The sequence below is a fragment of the Vanessa cardui genome, chromosome 21, assembly GCF_905220365.1.
Source record: "Vanessa cardui chromosome 21, ilVanCard2.1, whole genome shotgun sequence".
NCBI lineage: Eukaryota > Metazoa > Arthropoda > Insecta > Lepidoptera > Nymphalidae > Vanessa > Vanessa cardui.
Window position 1 is genome coordinate 11,600,337 of NC_061143.1, and position 20,323 is coordinate 11,620,659.

The following is a 20,323-nucleotide window of genomic DNA, read 5'->3' on the forward strand; positions in this document are numbered from 1 at the left end:
TTGGGCGTGGGAAGATAAGAGTGTAGTACTGATCATCTAGTTGTTCCATTGTTTCTTCGACTAGCGTAATTTTAACGGGCCGGCAGGATCTATCCATAGATTGACTGGTGATGAGGGTCTGGACGCACTCTAACTTTTCTCGGGTCTGATGTCGGATGTTTTCCTCGCAGAGATATTGCTGATTAAACTTCGGGCATTCAGCCTCCATGTAAATGAAAGCTTTACCATCAGTTGCTATGAAAGGATATGGTGGGATAAAGGTATATTGGTCTTTGTTAGGAACAATTGAGAGTCTAAATAATTTGAATTGTCTAGGAGAAACAATCGGGAATTTAAAAATTATTACTATTCGCTTTCCTACATAATAATAACCGGGTCTGATAATACTATAATAATCTCTAAGATCTGCCTCTATTAACTTTTTGGAGTTATAAATGTGTCTTAGTTTATCTAAAATATCTTCTAAACCACTAGTACTTAACATGCTATGATGGGTGCTCGATGCACGTACAAACGCTAATATATCTTCTAATCTACTAAAGAATTAACAACATTAAATGCTTAAATATATATATACAAATATGAACTAAAACTAGTTACTGTATAAATCTTGACCGCGTGGAATGGTGGCAAGAATGCTAGCAGCATTTCCCCGTTGAATCACAATTCCGATCCTCTGGGCAAAAAACGAACCAGCCCTCCTGTCACCAGTGGAGGCAATGAGGCGAGGTGTTATACTTTTGATGAAGCTTTTTGCACCACTACTCCAAGGGCCAAGCGTTTCGACAGCTAATCTACTTAATTCTAACATTAGGTCTTCCGTATTCTTACTAATAATTATCAATAATTGGGCAAACTTTGCAAATTTAATCAGAGTATTGTTTGCGTAGGCGTCATGTTCTAACAGTAACTCTAATGTGCTATTAATCTTAACTTGTTTCTGTACGATATTCGTAAAGAGTGAATTATGTTTCATCATCCATTCTTTATTTAAACTAATATGGTCATTAAATTCGGATACTAACTTTTCATTGTTACTTTCTAAGATTTCTAACGCAATATTATACTTTTCAGCATCTGTTTGATCCAGGTTACCAGTTCTACTTTTGATAATAGAGCCAATACCATTAATTAAGCCTCGTTTAATTCGATGGGGTTCCAAACTTTTAATCTGAGACCGTATTTTAGTTAATCTGTTAGATATATAATCAATTTGTAATTCATAAAGAGCGTAAATAGCTTTATCCAGAGTAGTTCTAAATGGTTTAATTGTGAATCAATTGAATCAAGATGAAATTCGAACTCATTTGTTCTATGTATTGAATAAAGGAATGATAGTGGGTTATGAGTTTGGCATTTCCAAGATAAAAAGGGGGGAGTCCTGGTCCATTTCCTAGGTGTTCAAGTTTTATGTCCAGAGCCAACGTCAGCTGAAGAGTTAGTAAGGTCAGTACCAGTCGAGTCCTGTAACAATTTCTTAGTCTTAGTTACTCGTTTAAGTCTAGATTTGGCTATGGGACTTTTCTTCTTGGAAACGTAGATATGAATAGGCAAGTCAGCAAGTACTGTGTCATGGGTATACTTGTTAGCTAATTTTTGTCTGCTAGCAGCGGGGTTCTTTATGATGACTTGTTGTTCAGTTGAGTATTCAAATCAAATCAAATCAAATCAAAATAAACTTTATTCAAGTAGGCTTTTATAAGCACTTTTGAATCGTCATTTTACAATTAAGTGAAGCTACCACCGGTTCGGAAAGTAGATTCTACCGAGAAGAACCGGCAAGAAACTCAGTAGTTACTCTTTTTTAACATTTAAAAAATACAACGTCATGTTAATTAAATACAATTATTTCAATTAATGTATCCTGCTTGGAAGTCAACAGGTATTAACTCCACGCTTTTTTATCATCTACAAAATCTTGTATCGAATAGTATGCTTTTTCTACCAATGTATTTTTAACAAACGATTTGAATTTACTAAACGGCAAAGTTAAAAATTTCTGCGGAATTTTATTATAGAAACGGATACCTTGCCCCAAGAAGGATCTATTGACTTTGCGGAGTCGGAAACTTGGCGTTATAAGTTTATCCTTACTTCTAGTGCATATACAATGATTATCACTGATTTTATCAAAGTGATCAATGTTACTGTGAATATACATGATATTGTTGTAAATATATTGCGACGCAACAGTAAGTATTCCTACTCTGTTAAAAACATCCCGAAGAGAGTCTCTAGCTCCAAGATTATAAATAAACCGAATTGCTCTCTTTTGTAAAATAAAGACAGATTCAATATCTGCAGCGTTACCCCAAAGTAATATGCCATATGACATAATACTGTGAAAATAACCAAAATAAACTAAACGAGCGGTATCAATATCAGTTAGTTGTCTAACTTTTCTAACCGCGTATGTTGCGGAGCTGAGTCTTCCTGTTAGGGATGATAAATGAGAAGTCCACTGAAGTCTGGAATCCAATTCTATTCCTAAAAACACCGTAGTATCAGCTACTTCAAGACGGTCACCATTTAAAGCTATATTATAATTTTGCTTGCTAACATTAGGTAGGGTAAAAACTACACATTTTGTTTTTTGAGCATTCAAAACTAAATTATTTACTGTAAACCAATTGTGTATCTGTGATAATGCACCGTTCACATCGTCATAGTCATTTTTTTTCCTGTCAACCTTAAAAATCAGCGAAGTATCGTCAGCAAACAACACTATATCACAAATACCCTTAACATAGAAAGGAAGATCATTTATATATACTAGGAATAGAAAGGGACCCAAAATTGAACCTTGTGGAACTCCCATTTTTAACGTAGATCCAGAAGACTTTATTCCATTAATGAAAACTTGCTGGATTCTTTGACTTAAATATGAAGCGATGAGATCAAGAGCTTTACCTTTAACACCGTAATATTTGAGCTTATAAAGAAGCGTTTCGTGTTCTACACAATCGAATGCTTTAGATAAATCACAGAATACTCCAATAGCGTTCTGTGATTTCTCCCAAGCATCGTAAATATGTTTCAGAAGCGCAATTCCCGCATCAGTTGTCGAGCGACCTCTTCTAAAACCGAATTGCTCACCATGAAAAATAGCATTTGTACCGAAATGGACGAGAAGTTGATTTAAAATAATTTTTTCGAAAATTTTACTTAAGGATGGGAGTATTGAAATAGGCCTATAATTACCGGGATCGCTTCTGTTTCCAGTTTTAAAAAGTGGAAAAACTTTACTACATTTTAACAAGTTAGGAAATGAACCCGTGTCCAAACTCTTGTTAAAAATTACTGCTATATACGGAGCAATATCGTATATGATTTTATTAAAAAAATTTACCGAAATGCCCCATATGTCGTTAGTTTTTTTAATATTTATAGTTTTAAATACTTTTATGACATCTATTGCAGAAACCGTTTCAAATGAAAAATCAATAACGCATTTAGAAACACTATTATTTAATAACCTAGCTGCATTTGATGTAGATGATTTTAAATGAAATGTTATTTTATGGGGTACTTTATCAAAAAATGATTCAAATAAATTAGCAACCTCTAATTCAGAACTCGTGTATCTACTACCTGTGTTTAATTCTATTGGTATCATTTCCTTTTTGGGTTTTCCACTAACACTACTAATAACATCCCATGTGGCTTTAATTCTATTATCAGAATCCAGGATTTTTTTCTTTAAATATAAGGACTTAGCAGAAATGCATACTGTTTTAAAAATTTTGGAATATTTAATGACGTATTCTAAAAAGGCTACGCTTCGATTCCACCGCCTCATATCATATAAGTCGTATAATTTATTTCTACTTTTATAAATACCAACAGTAGCCCAGTCACTAAACTTTAATTTTGTGTTACTATAACATGATTTCATTTTAAATATATTGTTAAATTCTTTTAGTATTACTTCAAAAAATGAATTATAAAGCTCATTTGGATCCTGTGTCGTAAGATCTAGATTAGACAATTTATACGCCACAATATCTTTAAAACAATGTAATTTGTTAGCCGTTATTGGCCTGTATGTTATTTTTTTTAAATGATTTATTTCTTTGTGTTTTAATGAAAACTTCTGACCACAATGGTCAGAAGTTAAATTATTTATAATTGATACTTCATATATTTCACAGTCACAGAACACATTATCAATACACGTAGAAGTGCCGTCGGTTATTCGCGTCGGTTCATTAACTCTATGAGTTAAATTAAATGACATAAACAAGGCCACCAACCGAACACTTAACGTAGTTTCTTTAAGTAAGTCGACGTTAAAGTCCCCACATACAATTATATATTTATTAGTTTTACATAGTTTTTTAAGAATGTCCTCCATAGTGGTTTCAAACAAATAATAATCTCCCGATGGGGGCCGGTACACGCAGACTATAATGTACTGTGGAAATTCCACGCAGGACTATTGGACTTCAGGTTCCCTATTTTCGTTCAGTATGAGTATGATCGTTTATAAAGTTATAGGCCGTCTTCATTTTATCGCGATGATTAGTAATGTACTGTTGTAATAGATGTTTAGTCAGGTCTAAGTCTAAAGTGTCTCTAGGGTCGAAATGTCCTCTAATAATGTCATGGGGTCGGCACTTTGTAAAACTGTGAACTGAACTATTGTAAGCTAATATCGCATAGGGCATTTGATTAGTGACAGATTCCTCTTTATTGCGTAATCTCAATATGCGTAAGTGTTCTAACAAAGTAGAGTGAAAACGTTCTATAAGTCCGTTATCGTTAGGTGAATGAGGTAGAGTTTTATGATGATTCACTTTATGTAGCCTAGTAAATTCACTAAATAGTTGATTTGTGAACTCAGTCCCATTGTCAGTTATGATAGTCAAAGGAATATGTGTGCTATAAGATAAAAGGGCTTGAAGGACACTAATTGCAGTACCATCTCTCAAATGGTAGGCTTGTCCATATTTAGAGAAAGAGTCGACAAAGGTTAAATATTTTTCATTATGTACAGTGAATAAATCTAGGTGCACTAATTCAAATGGTTTTGCAGCTGGGGGTACGATATTAAATATAGGTCTAATGTGGTTTCTGTCGTATTTAGTCTGTCCGCACACTATACACTCATTTATATATTTAGAAATTTCGTCTTTCATCCTAGGCCAATAGTATTTCCTAGACAAGGCTAAATAGCACTCGTTAATACTCGTTAATACTCGGTGGTTTGTCTTTCCATCGTGATAGTGTTTAATTATTTCCTGTTGTTTAAGATAATCTTTTACATCTTCTAACTCTACCTTTGCTAAGACTAAATTCATAGAAGAACTACGGAAATGATTTTGAATTATAGGTAAAACAGAATACGTACCTAATGGAGGGGTAATTCTAAGAGATGTCTTAATTTTTGGATTAACAAATTATTTTATTACGTCTACAACATCTTGTTCCAGATTAGATTCTGATACCTGTACTAATGTCCTAGTGTGAGTTTCAAAAGGTTTTGTCGTTGTCGGTTTACGTTTCATGTCACCTACTATAGTTATATGTATTTGTCTAGGAAATTTATTAAGTGGTTCGTCAGTGATGGGAATTTCAAGGATAGGGTTTTCAGCACTAGTGTGGGCAGTTATTGTGGTAGAACCCGAAGGAGAGGCTGGTCTTTCAGATACGTTAACTATTACTGACCCAGTCGTTTCATTATTAATCTCTATTCGAGATAGAGCGTCGGCGTTGGTGTTAGATTTGCCGGATTTGTATACTATAGTATAGTTATATTCAGCAAGTTTCAGTCTCCACCTAGTCAGTCGGGAGTTGGGTTCCTTAACACTCATTAGCCATTGTAAGGGTTTGTGATCGGTTATTATTTTAAATTTTCGTCCAAATAGGTAAGGCCTAAAGTATTTTGTAGCCCAAACTATAGCTAAGAGTTCCTTTTCTATTGGGGCATAGTTAATTTCACTGTCATTGAGAGTTCGCGAGGCATAACAAATAGGTTTATCGGAACCTATAGGTCCTTGTGATAGTATAGCGCCTATTGCTACATTGGATGCGTCTGTTCTCAAATTGAATTCTTTGTCAGGGTATTGTAATATTGGGTCGTTAGTCAATACGGTCTTACACTTTTCGAAACAGTTAATATAGTCATTGTCTAGAGTAATTTTACAGCCTTTTTTCAAACATTTAGTCATCGGTTTAGTAATTTTCGCGAAGTCTGGGATAAATTTTCTATAGTATCCTATCAGTCCCAAAACTGTTTAATTTCCTTACTAGTCTTAGGAATGGGGTACTTTTGAATTGCACATATTTTGTCTGGGTTAGGTTTTATTCCATCTCTAGCAATTATATGCCCGAGATATGCGGTTTCCAGCTTCAGAAATTCAGATTTATCCATCTGGATTTTAAAATTGGATTCACGCAACCTGCTAAAAACTTTTTCTAAGTTAATAATAATATGCTCTTGTAAAGAGGTGCTAAATACTATTATATCGTCTAAGTAGACAAGGCAAATCTCGTTTTGCAAGCCTCTGAGGACATTATACATGACTCTCTGGAAAGTAGAAGGAGAGTTCTTAAGTCCCATAGGCATTTGAAGAAATTCGAAATGCCCATGCTCAACATTGAAGGCAGTCTTGGGTATGTCGTCGGGGTTCATTTCAACTTGATAGAAACCGGATGCTAGGTCTAGCGTAGAAAAGTATTGGCACGTCCTAACTTGTCTAAGACGTCAGATATGTTTGGTATTGGGTATTTATCATCTATAGTCTTTTCGTTCAATTTTCGAAAATCTATTACTAGTCTCCATTTTTGTCTACCCGAAGCGTCTGCTTTTTTAGGTACCACCCAGATAGGTGAACTCCAGGCAGAGTCAGATGGTCGTATTATTCCTTGTTCAAGCATTTTTGCAATTTGATCCCTAACTTCTTGTCTATGAATAAATGGATACCGGTAACTTTTTGTATAAACAGGAATCTCAGTCAGTAGTCTTAATGTTGTGTTTGATTTTATTTGTGAATGTAAGTGGTTCATCCTCTAAGTAAAACAAAAACAGCAAATTTCGAACAAAGAGTTTGTAGATTAAACTTTTCTTCACTATTTAAGTGATCAGTCCTAAGTCGGTTCAGTACGTCTTTAATGCGTGTAACTGGGGGTTCTGGAAGGGTGCAATCGATGTCATAACATTCTATCGATAAGGGTTGTTCAAATGTCAGTGTGATATCATAGTCAGTGGGGTTCTCTATCTCTGCAAAACCAGAATTATCCGTAACGGTCGTGATACACTCGTGAATAATACAGTTACATATTATTTGTTCAGACACGTATATGTCACCAGGTGGATAAGCCATAGGTACGTTAACTATTTTCTGAGAATGCGCGGGGATAGTTTCATGCAAATTGGTGGTTCGACATTTGTATTTTAATAATGGAATATTCGTATAATCTGTCACTAGTATATTATGTTTAAGATCTATTATACTATTTTTTAACAAATCTAGTCCTACTAGACTGTCGAAATAGGTATGGAATTTAAATATGAAGTACTTTACGTTCTTTTGTTCATTAAATTCTGCAAATTGTGGAATTGTGATAGAGTGTTCATGATACGAGGTAACTCGAGAGTTTGTTACCTCAAAGGGGTCGTAGATAAATGGAACACAAGAAAAATGTTGTTTAATTACGTCAGGGCTTAAAAAAGATTGATTAGCTCCGGTGTCCACCAATAATTTAAGAGGGGGGTCCGCGATCTGTATAGATCTCAACTCCTTTTTAGATTGCAGGTTCAATTCTATTTTTGTCCCATATTGGAACGCCCTTTGTGAAAATCCTGTTCTCCTAAAGATGAAAGTTGCGGTTCAATTTCTGTTAGAGGGGGTTGTTCTATGTGTGGTGAGTTGGATTCGTTAGTGTAGTCTGGAATATTTGTGTTATAATAATAGTCATAGTCGTGGGATGAGTAATAGTACTCATTGGGGTCATAGTCATAATATAAGTCAGGATTTTGGTCATTATAGTCGTATGTCTCATTATAAACCTCTAATAAAAGATTTTAGGGTGAGTTTCCGGTAAAGATCACGTTTTGCTTCTATGGTAGTAGGTATATTTTCATGTAATGAAATATATGTCATTATAGTACTGAAAAGTGCCTGGCATTTGTCATAAAATTCCTGAGGAGTATCGCTTCCCAGAGAGAGTAACGAAAGGTCGTTATATAGGGCTGTCTCATCCCTTTGATCAGCAAAATTATTAATTAACGCATTCCTAATTTCTGCCCAACTATCAGGAATTCCATTCGAATTAATCGTCCTGGCGGCAGGGCCAGTAATTTTATTTAAAATCCCGTTAGTTAAACATAAATTACTAAACTCGTAACCTGGTTCATTTTTTAAATAATGTTATTTTATGTTCATTTTTTAAATGATGTTATTACTATTTGTTTACATATTTTGATAAATCGGGTAAGAACATTGGGGTTCCCGTCGAATTCGGGGACGGGGCCGAGCGCCTTATAAATAACATCAGGATCTACAGACATTTTAATTATTTCTAATTCACTATTATCAATTTTTCTATTAAAATCTAAGGTAGTATTTCGCGAGATCTGCCTATGTGGGGCAGATTTTTCACCGTTTTTTCTAGGGTGGAAAATTTTGGATAGGATAACACTAGATTATAAAGGAAGCAACGTTTAAGTAAAGTTTCAAAGTACTTACATTTGGTTTTCTTTAGTACTGATTTTCGAGTACGTCCCTGGCCACAAACACTCGTAGATTCAAGATGCCCAGTTGTGGGACTAGATAGTCTCTTGGATAGCTCGACGCGTAGCGGTATCGATGTGAGATCACCTTTATCGCGGAACTATTACGCACTGAGCATCCTACCGACTGCGCCAATTACGTCGTTCGCAGCCGAAGGACTTAAAAAAACCCGAATGTACTTTGAAAGTGAATTTATTTTAATTCACAAATTTAATACTAACTTAATTTAATTAGACTACTTCATGTGTTGAAGTTGTAACACAGAATGATCTGAGAGCTAATTATTATATTATTTATATTATAATATTATTTATGTTAATACTTTACTTAATTCTAAGAGACACAGAACTTAAGTTAAGATCGGTGTGGTCCGTTGTTGGCCGGTGTGGTGTTGCGCAAGGGTTGCTGGTACCGGGCCGTCGTCGGTGGTCTCGGAGAACGCGATGTCCCAATGTACCACCATAGGGTGGTCGCATACATAACAAGATATTCAGAACATTATGTTTTTGTTGGCAGGACTTTGTCAGGATACATACTACCCACTCACTAACGACCACTAAAGTGCTCTTGGTACTTGACATTGTTGTCTCGATTTCAAGTGTAAGTGAGCCAGAGTAACAGCCAGCCCAGGAGAAATTTTTGTTTCCAGAGTTTGTGGTCCATTGGCGGCGATGACCAAGTAAATGATACCAATCAATGTATATCGATATTATTTAAAGGGAATATACTGTTTTCTTCTTTGCCAGCTTTGCGTGTTGTACGGTATCAATTTCAAACATAGTTTATTTATTTATGACCTTAACAAAAAAAGGGCAAATTTTGAGAAAAACGTAATTTTTTCTAAAAATATTCAGGCGTATAAAAAAGGTACTGTTTTTAATTTACCTAATACATAACACAACCTTTTGTTTATATTTAGATTAATAAGATGAAACTTTATGTTAGAATCTCTTGACAAAGTTTTAGGTAATAAGGTAACTTTTGTCAATATTAATCTTTTCAGATTATTTCGTTAGGTTAGTTTGTGTAGGTGATCAGAATTTTAATATTCAAAAAATTGATTCTATTGTTTATGCATGAAGTTATATTAATACTCAAATTTAACTCCAAAGGATGATGGAGCCAATGGCGTAGCTATCGTAGGGACAGGTGGTGCAGTGCACCAGGGCCTCGGAGTTCAGGGGGCGCTCTAAACTAAACCTTCAGTTTCTGAAGCTAGAAAAGCTAAAAATTTCTTATATGGTACCTATAATTTTAAAGGGTAATTATTAGTTAAAGAGCGAAAGAGGGGGTGAGGGCCCGAATCTTTTTTTACGCATCGGGGCCCTTCCTCACCTAGCTACGCCATTGGGTGGAGCGAGCGGAATATTATAGTGAAGTAACAAAAGCGAATATATGTACCCTGTATTGCGAAATAGGGAATCTTCTATTTAATTTATGATAAGTTGTAATTAAAATTACAGTGATTACTTTTGATTCATTATATTATCTTATTTTCCGCTAGTCTTTAGTTGTATAATAAAAAAAATATGAGAAAATTCACTTTCAGTGTTATTATGGTAAAAAAAAATCATTATAAAAAACAGAATACCAATATCGGAGTAAAATTTATTTATTTAATGCCACACTGTATACACCTTACAGGATTGTGTCCCAATTCGATATTACAGCACTTAAAAAAAAAACAAATTCAAAATATCTATCGATGTTATAATATAATACTAAATTGTATATGATATGTTCCAAGCAGCAATTATTGTTAGTTCAGTCAGGCTGCAGAACAAATCCACTCTGTCTGCTATCACATTGAGAGTACGTAACGTGCGCGCCAGAGGTGCTTCCTTGAGCAACTTGGTTCGCCCGGTGGGCACCGCTAGCAACGACGGTCGATGTCTCCGCCACACATATCTATCTAGGGCGCACAGACTTAACTGGCTAAGGACATCAGCATTATAGATTACACCTCTCAAAACCCTAAAAAAATATATTATAAGAGCTAGCTCTCTCCTTACCCTTAGTTCATTATATACTACCATACCTAAGATCAATAAAGCTGGGTACATCAATGAGCAGTAAGGATACACTCCATACAGCTTCATATACAAATATCTAGTAAATTTATTCTGGACTCGCTCCAACATCCTACTATATTTCGTTTCAGGATTGGTGATTATAGCACTCATATTTGTGAAACCGTGAACTGTACGGAGCATGAAACCTAAATTTCGATATGCTTTTTTGCAACATATTATTATGTGATTACGAAACGTTAGCTCAGTCCTAGAACTTACGCCCAAATCCCTAACCTCTGAAACTCTTGTCATTTAAGCCCCATCAATAAAATAGAAAAAAGGAAATCACCGCACATTTTTGCGTATTAAATGGCAACTGATTTTCTTCACTCCATTTAACTACTTTATCTATATCTTTTTGCAGCCTCGCACAGTCACTGAGTTGATCGACTGTGAGAGGTAACTTAAGGTCGCCTACAAACAGCAAACATTTCGCATCGTTCACTACGTTTGGTAGATTATTGATCATTAAAACAAACTGCAAAGGTTCTAGTTTGCTTCCCTGACTTACACTGGATCTTTTAAAATATGGTTGAGACTGATGTCCCTTGTATTCCACATACTGTTGTCTGTCTTTCATATAACTGGCAAAAAATGTAAGTAAATTTGAGGTGAACCCAAGTGATGCTAACTTTTTTAACAGTACATCATTATCTACTACATAAAAGGCTTTTTTAAAGTACGGTTCATCAATATGTTCTCCTCTATCTATTACAATGTGAGACATATGCGAGAGTACATTGCTGGCAGTGCTTCTCGTTGGCCTAAACCCGTGCTGAGAGTCTGATAGTTGGGCTTTCACCTGTATACAAATACTTTTGTAAATGGCTCTTGTATTTTTGCAGGCGTTGAAAGCACTGCAACAGGTCTATAATTATTTAGTAGTTTCCAAACTCCACCCTTTGGCAGTACCAAAGGGTGGAGTTTGGAAATACCCGAGTAAGGTTATACATATCGGGAAATACAGCTGTTTCTAGACATAGATTATAAACATAAAGCAAAGGCTTTGATAAAGCTAATCAACAATCTTTAAAAATATAGTGTGGTATGCCATCCGGCCCTGCAGATGTTTTGGGCTTAAGCTGTTTTAGAGGGTTTCTTACTTCGTCCAACGTCAGTCGATCTAAGTGTACTCCTGCTGCTCCATTTTCTCCCCCCGCAGCTGTCACCGCAGAGTTCACATTGAGTTCAACTTGCTCTGTGCAATAATCTGAATAGAAGTAGCTAGCAAATTCTACAGCGCATTGTTGAGATGTTAACAGTACTCCATTCTTTAAAACTGTTGCGTACCTCTGGAATTTTTTATCAATTTTATATAATGCCAGAATCATAATGGATCTTTCAATTACTGACTTTTAACATGTTCCCCATAAATTCTGTGCTGTAACAATATTATATTTTTCATTTTGTCCTACACTGAGCAAACGTTTCGTAATCATCATGCGACTTAGTCACCTTATACTTACGGTGTACAAATGCCTTAGATTTAATGTTGCGAATAATTTCACCCGTGTACCACTCGGGGTAAATGTACCTCGATGTAACAGAACTTCGCTTTTTTCTTGGTATACAGTTATTAATAATAGAATTAATAGTTTTATAAAAGTAGTTTAAGCTTTCCTCCAAATTTAATTGATACATAGGAGTCCAGTCTACGGCTGTAACTTGTGAATATAACTGTTTAAAGTCGGCTTTGTAAAAATTCCAACCAATAGGTTCCTACGGGATCGGTTCAGTAGTGGTTTAATCATCATTGTCATTAATAGGGCGCATTAAAAATGTCACTGCTATTTCAAGTGGTGGGTGGTGCGCATCTAACGGCGGCCTTACAAGGTTTTACTGGATAGACTTTTTTATTTAATTTACAACATCCACGGGCTCACAGTTGCTCGTACCATAATATATTCTACTTTTATGGATTTTGGCGTTTTATATTTTATATTATTACTAAACATCAGCAGATCTTCGCTAGACTTTAAGCTTGTCGTCCTCTTGGAAGCCGTGTTCCACACTGACTTTTTTTTTCTATACATAATCCATACTAAATAATATATTACAATATATAAAAAAATATTAGTATATTAATAAAGTAAAGTAAAGTAACTGCAATCCAGCGGGCCCTGCTCGCGGTCGATCAGATATAGTACAGCCTCGGCGACTAAGATAGTCCTTTCTGAAGCACCCTCCGCTCGACCGATGAATCTGCCGATAGATTCGTCACAATCGTCCGTGTAAACACATGTGTTATAGTGATTGAAATCAAATCAAATAAACTTTATTCAAGTAGGCTTTTACAAGCACTTTTGAATCGTCATTTTACAATTAAATTATGCTACCAAGGTCGCCTTAGGGCTGTCCCTTGTTCCTGAGATCGTGGATGGTCGTGACCCTGACCCTGACCTTTTCCGTATACCTGGCCCATCAGGAGATTCTTTTCTTCTGCATATGAACCAGATATAGGGTCTTGGTTTGCTCAGATGGTATGTTGGCGTCAGACCTCAGATCGGGAAGTTGCAATAGGATTTGAAAAATTTTTTGCTGACATTCCTTTTTCGACTACTAGCTCACTAAATTCCTCTCCCACCGTTGCTGAATCATTATTAAAAAACTAGCTATACCCGCCCGCTTCGCTGGGCATTAGTCGTGGAAAAATATTTTTTTAATTTTGTAATTAATTACTGATAGAATGTACAAATAATCAGAAACATGCGAGCTCTAATCAAATACTTAAAAATTATTTCATTTAATATTCGTCAATGATGTTCTCGATAGGCTGCAGATTGGTCATAACACCCATAAACTTATTTATCAAGATCATATCTTCTTTTTTTGAATCCGGAAACAGATATGATTTTTGAGAATGTTTTTGTTGGTGTAATCTCGATGTAAAGTTGTACGATGAAAATTTTAATTAAATTTCTATAGTCTAGAAAAGTTTGTATCACACAAAAACGTCCTCTATTATCTGGTTCTATCAAATATCGATGTTATTACATTTATAACCTTGTCATCTGTATGTATCACGTAAATAAATGTACCCTTTGGCTTGAAGTTTTGATTGGTTGCATTGAATGTAATTTAATCGTTCGTTCTCGACCATAGCGTACATGTCAACAATGAATTGTTAAAACAGTTGACGATACTTCAGAATATGGTTAGATTAATTATCTATAATTATACGATACGCATAAAAATCTAACTTTTCGATGTCACAGAGCCAGTCGTGAGATTATTTTGATACAGTCCGAGATGATATCCATCTTCTGCTCGCATAATCATAATTGGATTATCGTAATAATTGTCATACGATTGATATTTTTCAGCGACACCTTGATTGTTTTTGTGTCGCTTAGTGATAACAATACCTCGTTATGTAATTTCTGTATCGACAATTACAGCTGTGACTTCAGGAGCTATGGAAGCTTTAATACGCCTTTTATGCTCTGCGTTCTATCTGCATTAATAATTACTTTGAATCATTTGTGTTTTCACTTTCTAGAGCAGTTTTAGGCATAATCCTAAATTTAGCGATTATTTCTCGATTAGTTGTGGTACTGTACATGCATCGAAAATCAATTTTTTTCTACGTTGTCCGTGAAATAAATGTCCAGAGATTGGGGATTTTATTTAGATACTGGAAGAAGTGAACCAATCATATGATACACTTTAAACGTAGACGCGAAATTATTGTATTGTACAATATTTGTTGCTCCAAAAGATGTCATTTAAAAGCATGAATTGTAATTTCTAATATACTGAAGGAAATATTTAGACTCCTTAATAGTTCCCGTCACGTAGGTAAGAAGAGGTTCTGGTGATTCAACCAGTTGTGGTAAATACATTTTACCAGTGGAGTAGCATATACCATCAGTTTATTTAGCGTGACAATATGGGCATACTATATTCATTGAACCAATGATCACATCGGGATTCATCTTGTTATCATAACCTATATAGTAATTGAAGGCTGATTTATTGAGATTGGTTCTAGTTCTTGACTTAGTCTATTTTAATCGTTCATCATCCAGTCATTGGGCTTGTCAGGTTTATCAGTATCTCTCGATAAAGATGCTTGTTCGAAGATCTGAAACTTGATCATTTCGTTGACTAACTGTTTTGGCAGCTCTTAAAGTAGAAATTTGGATTCTATTTGTTTCTAAACGTATTTCTTGTTGGTGTGTTGTTTCCGTAGCTCTTTTGGATGACGCTACGCATATATTGTTGATATTCCGATCTTCTATTTTTTTAATGGCATGGTGGTTTCAACTTATATAAATAAGTTGTTTTTTTTTTTGGTTATGTGTCTTACGTTTACATTTTATACTAAAGATTCATTGTTATTGGAGTTATGAGTATACTTACCAATAATGATTATTGTTTACTTTCTTATAATCAGAACAGCTAATCACTTCTTCCCATATATGTAATTTATAATAATTATCTCATTTTAAAATGACAATTATTATTGTTGTGATTATTTTATGTATATTGGCATATGACGGAAATTAGGTTAGTTGTTATGCTTTTTGAATAGATTTTCATTTTTTATTTCATATTTTATAATTATCGGTTGATCGGAATATAAGTGCATCGTGATACACGTAAGGGCCATCTGTTGGTTATTTTTAATGATACGGATGAAATAATTACTTTCTTCATAAAACAATAGATAAACATACCAATTTTCATAATGATCGATCAAATAGTTTCTGAGTTTATCGATGACACACATACAAAAACATCCTTTTGGCTATCTATATACACTTTTGTATGTATAGATCGCCTATGATTTGCGCAAGAACATGTTTTTCCTGTATGCCAATTTTTATAAAGATACAGACACACAAAAATTTCGAAAATGGTATAAATTAAGTCAGTCAAAGAACACAGTTATGACGAATAACGACAAAAATAAGTGTACAGACAGACTCTAGAGATTTATATAATAGTATATATTTAGTACTGACGTGCGATAGCTTTATTATTAGCGTATTTTATGTATAACTTTGGTGTTTCTATACCGATTTCTATGACTTTTTTTTATGGAATAGTTAATACTGTTAACTTTTGTAATTTGGGATGATTGAGAGTGTTATAATCGTAATAATAGACAAATATAATCAGAAAGCTTCGAACTACTACGCTATTAGGAGTGACACGTGTTATTGTGAGTCAACCATAAAAGATAGACATACGCTGTCATGGGATATTTTTTGTATAATTTTAAGGAGAACCTTTTCGTAGTACATGATTTCTGTGTAGCTTTAACCATTAAGGCTAAACACGCGACGGAAGCTCAAAATATGGGGTAACTTCTCCCGTTTTTCAGACATTTCCCTTCACTGCTCTGCTCCTATGGACTTTAACGTGATGAAAAGTATACTATAACCAGCTCAGGAGTATGAAAAATAATTGCACCAAGTTTCGTTAAAATCCGTCGAGTAGTTTTTGTTTCTATAACGGTTATATGGACAGACAGACAGACAGACAAAAATTTTACTGATTGCATTTTTGCCATCAGTATCGACCCCTGATCACCCCCTGATAGTTATTTTGTAAAAATATTTCATGTACAGAATTGACATCTCTACAGATTTATTATAAGTATAGAAGACAATATGAAAGAATGTCATATAAGTTTTAAATTTAATATAAAAATGTAAATGACATAATAAGTTCTTTCAGATAATTAGATATTAAGAAATCTGCCGATCTGTGGGGATCTCTGTTAAGGTAATCAATTCAATAATTGAAGTAATCGCACCCTACCTTGTTACTATATTCAATAATTGTGTTCTTAGTGGCGTGTTTCCTGACCTCATGAAATATTTAAGTCAGGTAGTACATCAGACCCCAACAACTATAGACCCATCTCTGTACTACCAACTCTTAGCAAAATTTTCGAAAAACTAATACTAAATCAAATGCTAGTACATTTTAACAAATACAATTTGCTACACAACAAACAATTTGGTTTACGAGGATTCGCTCGACAACTGACGTCTTCTCAGGTCTGAGGTGTTAAATTCCGAACAGGTGGTAGATTTTTGACTATCAATAAGAAAGTGTAATCACTTCTATTTTGAATAAAGATTTTAGACTTTTGATACCTACTTTTCTTAAGCTAGTAAGTCCAAAAACAGAGATAAAATATAATTTGTTTTATTTAATACATAAAAATATTACATATTACAAATCAGACGATCATTTAATCTTAAACGGCAACGCTTACGATCCATTCGGTGTAAGATGAGACAGATGTACTCAAGATACCTGACCAGGAGTTGTCGCCACTGTTGGCTCCAGCGATGATACCAAGAGTTATGTTACCGAAGAACCAAGGGCCACCAACATCAGCGTTGGAGCTTTGAACATCCTCGCTGTAGGCACCGCAAAGTAAGGTATTGTTTTCATCGACTTCGTAATCTTCATCTTCTTCATCTTCCTCACTTTCCTCTTCATCTTCTTCGCTACTTTCCTCTTCATTAGACTCACTGTCGCTGTCTTCTTCGCTTTCTTCTTCGTTGTCTTCTTCGCTTTCTTCTTCGTTGTCTTCTTCGTTGTCTTCTTCATTGTCTTCTTCATTGTCTTCTTCGTTGTCTTCTTCGTTGTCTTCTTCGTTGTCTTCTTCGTTGTCTTCCCCGTTTTCATTTTCGTTTTCATTTTCGTTTTCATTTTCGTTTTCATTTTCGTTTTCATTTTCGTTTTCATTTTCGTTTTCATTTTCGTTTTCATTTTCGTTTTCATTTTCGTTTTCATTTTCGTTTTCGTTTTCATTTTCATTTTCGTTTTCGTTTTCATTTTCGTTTTCGTTCTCAATTTCTTTATCTTCTTCACCTTCAGCGAAAGTTGCCATTCGCTTGGTTAATCTACGTCTGCCGCATTGAGCAACATTTACGGTGACCAAAGAAGAGACGCTGAGAACGTCGGATGTCTGAAATTGATGCAGAAATATTGATGCATGTCTTAAATATTAACGATTGGAGCAATGGTTACTAGTCGCAAACGCGACAGTTATTGCTACAGTTAAAAGTCGTGAGAATTACTTCATTATCGGAAGCCCTATCATAAAGAAGTTAAGACAAATAGTAATTAAGAAAAAGAGTAAATAATGTCTCATAACTTACTTCGCCAGTACCCCATCCTGCTTGAACGACACCAAGACCTTCAGGGATGACTGAACCGACACCAGCAATGGTGGCTTGTCTGACCAGTTCGCTGTACACCAGAGGGGTCAGTAGTCTCACGACGGAGACATCGTAGAGAGTGCCGCTGGCCCATTTGGGGTTGTTGATTTCAATTTCGACGTAAGCGATGATACCACCAGTGTTGCGGTTGCTTGAACCAGCGCGGATACGACGGAATTCGCGTTGGTAAAGGCTAAAAATATAAATTGACCATGAATAAAACAAACAAATATTGGACAAAATTACTCTGATCCCAATTTAAGTAGCTCAAGCACTTGTGTATGGAAAATATGATTTTCCAGTAACGACCACAAACACCCAGACCTAAGACAACATAGAAAACTAATGAACTTTTTCTACGTCGACTTGTCCGGGAATTGAACTGGGACCTCGGAGTGGCGTACCCATGAAAATAATTTCGTTACTAAAATTAGAGTGCCTGTACAAGCAGACACTAAATAAACATAAAAAAAACTGCTTTTTACTAAATTCTTACACACAACACACACAAAATATATATTTTTTTACAAAACACACACAGTACACATACAAAAATATATATTTTTTTACAATTTTTGTCTGTGTGTCTATTTGTTCCAGATTATCTCTGAAACGGTTAGACCGATTTTAACGGGACTTTCACTGGCAGAAAGCTAATTTCATAAGGATTAGGCTACAACAATAACTGTTTTTGTTTCAATCAAATGCACAAGAAGTTGCGGGCACATCAAGTTGTTGCATAAATTGTAAACTTACGGTCCAGAGAAGCAGCTGGCAGCTGTGAGGACATATCTGGTTGTGAGGATGCTGGCAGCGCAGCTTTGCGACCAGGTGTCCAAGTCGGTGATGTCCAAAGTTTCTACTTGGACCGTTGATGGATAGGTTTCCAAGGCATAGTTACCTGCTGAGGCAACTCCTGAAAAACAATATGATTATAAAACAACTTCTGTAATTTTAACTTTTACATTTGAGAAAATGATAATTTACTTTGGAAATAATGCACGAATGGACTAATAAAATATTATTGAAAATAAAATATATAATAATATACATAATATGCCAGCCTGCGAAGAGTGCTAATCCCAAAACCCAGAATAGAGTCATTTTGCTGAACCAAATGTTATTCTACTAATGATTTTCTATATCTTTCCCATTTATATATATGTTGTTATCAATGAATATTACTTTAGTATTATACAGGGTGTATGTTAAATGATATCACGTATTATTTTTATGATTATGTTTAAAGCAATTACTATCTATACTGATATTAAAAATGTGTAAATAACTTTGTCTGTTGCTCCTCATGCCTTAACTGCTGAATCGATTTGTATTAAATTTCGTATTGTGATAGTTTAACCTTGGGGAACGACGATTTATTTCACCCCTAAATAGACGTTGTTGTAGGTATTTTTATTAAGATTAGGATTTAGATATAGAATAATAACAATAATTGAAATAGTGATAAAAAAAAAATAATATTTTAAGAGATGGAATTACCAATCTTGTATTATACAAAAAATACAGACAAACAAAAATAGTATTAGATGTATATAAAGGGCAAAGTTATAGTAACTCTTCGATCGAGTGTTTTTCATTAGTCGTAACTGAGAGCACTTTTCTATTAAGCGTTTGTGATATAAGTGCCTTTGTATATTAAGATTTTATCCTGCCAGTCGAAGGAATGTTTTACTTATATACACTGGTAAATATTATTATCTAATAATTAAAAAATATTTTACAAGAATCTTCTTGTAAAATAATATAATGCTAATAAGTTTGCAAATTATTATAATAATTATTTTTATCATTATTACATAGTTGGTAAACGTAGCATAGCATATAATCTGACTATAGAGCCGGGTGGCTCAATAATATTCGTAAGGCAATGGGTAATTATTGGTGAAGTAGAGCTGAAGATCAATCCTTTGGTTTTTCCTATATCCAGAAATGATCTCAATCGGGCTAATGTTGTCTTACATTTTCGCGATTATTACACATTGAAATAAAACTAGTTTTAATGTTGTCTAACATATATTTCCCTTGACAATGGTGTATAGCCCATGTTACTAAAAAGCTACGACTAGTGCTTTTATATGGCCAAAATTTATTCTTTATTGTAATCGAGTGTGTCTGGTTTTTGTGTATTTACTTGATTGTGCACGCTTTACATAGTCTCTCAAACAAGTTCATCCTCATGTAAATGAATTGAATCCCCTTTTTCTTTGCTAAACTTCAATATTCCTTTTCATAATCTTAGTTGTGTATTGACACAATAAAGATTATTTCTATTTTATCAACCAAGTGCATTCTTATTATGATTTTCTGA

The 20,323-nt window shown here is 34.6% G+C and overlaps 1 protein-coding gene across 1 annotated transcript; it reads right to left on the reverse strand.

Moving 5' to 3' along the window:
* Positions 1 to 16,953: 16,953 nt before the first annotated feature.
* On the reverse strand, positions 16,954 to 19,142 carry LOC124538798 (uncharacterized protein DDB_G0290685-like). Its single transcript, XM_047116003.1, has 4 exons — positions 19,059 to 19,142; positions 18,751 to 18,910; positions 17,935 to 18,187; positions 16,954 to 17,741 (listed from the first exon to the last, which is right to left on the reverse strand). The coding sequence occupies exons 1-4, from the start codon at positions 19,096 to 19,098 to the stop codon at positions 17,022 to 17,024; spliced, it is 1,173 nt and encodes a 390-aa protein (XP_046971959.1). The 5' UTR covers positions 19,099 to 19,142; the 3' UTR covers positions 16,954 to 17,021.
* Between the last annotated feature and the right edge of the window lie 1,181 nt (positions 19,143 to 20,323).

Bases quoted from the DNA above. Each gene is read 5' to 3' on its own strand.
- LOC124538798 (XM_047116003.1), bottom strand. From the start codon at position 19,098: ATGACTCTATTCTGGGTTTTGGGATTAGCACTCTTCGCAG. The intron at 18,911-19,058 runs GCTGGCATATTA...ATTGTTTTTCAG, and splicing joins GGGATTAGCACTCTTCGCAG to GAGTTGCCTCAGCAGGTAAC. The intron at 17,742-17,934 runs GTAAGTTATGAG...CATCAATTTCAG, and splicing joins CAGGATGGGGTACTGGCGAA to ACATCCGACGTTCTCAGCGT.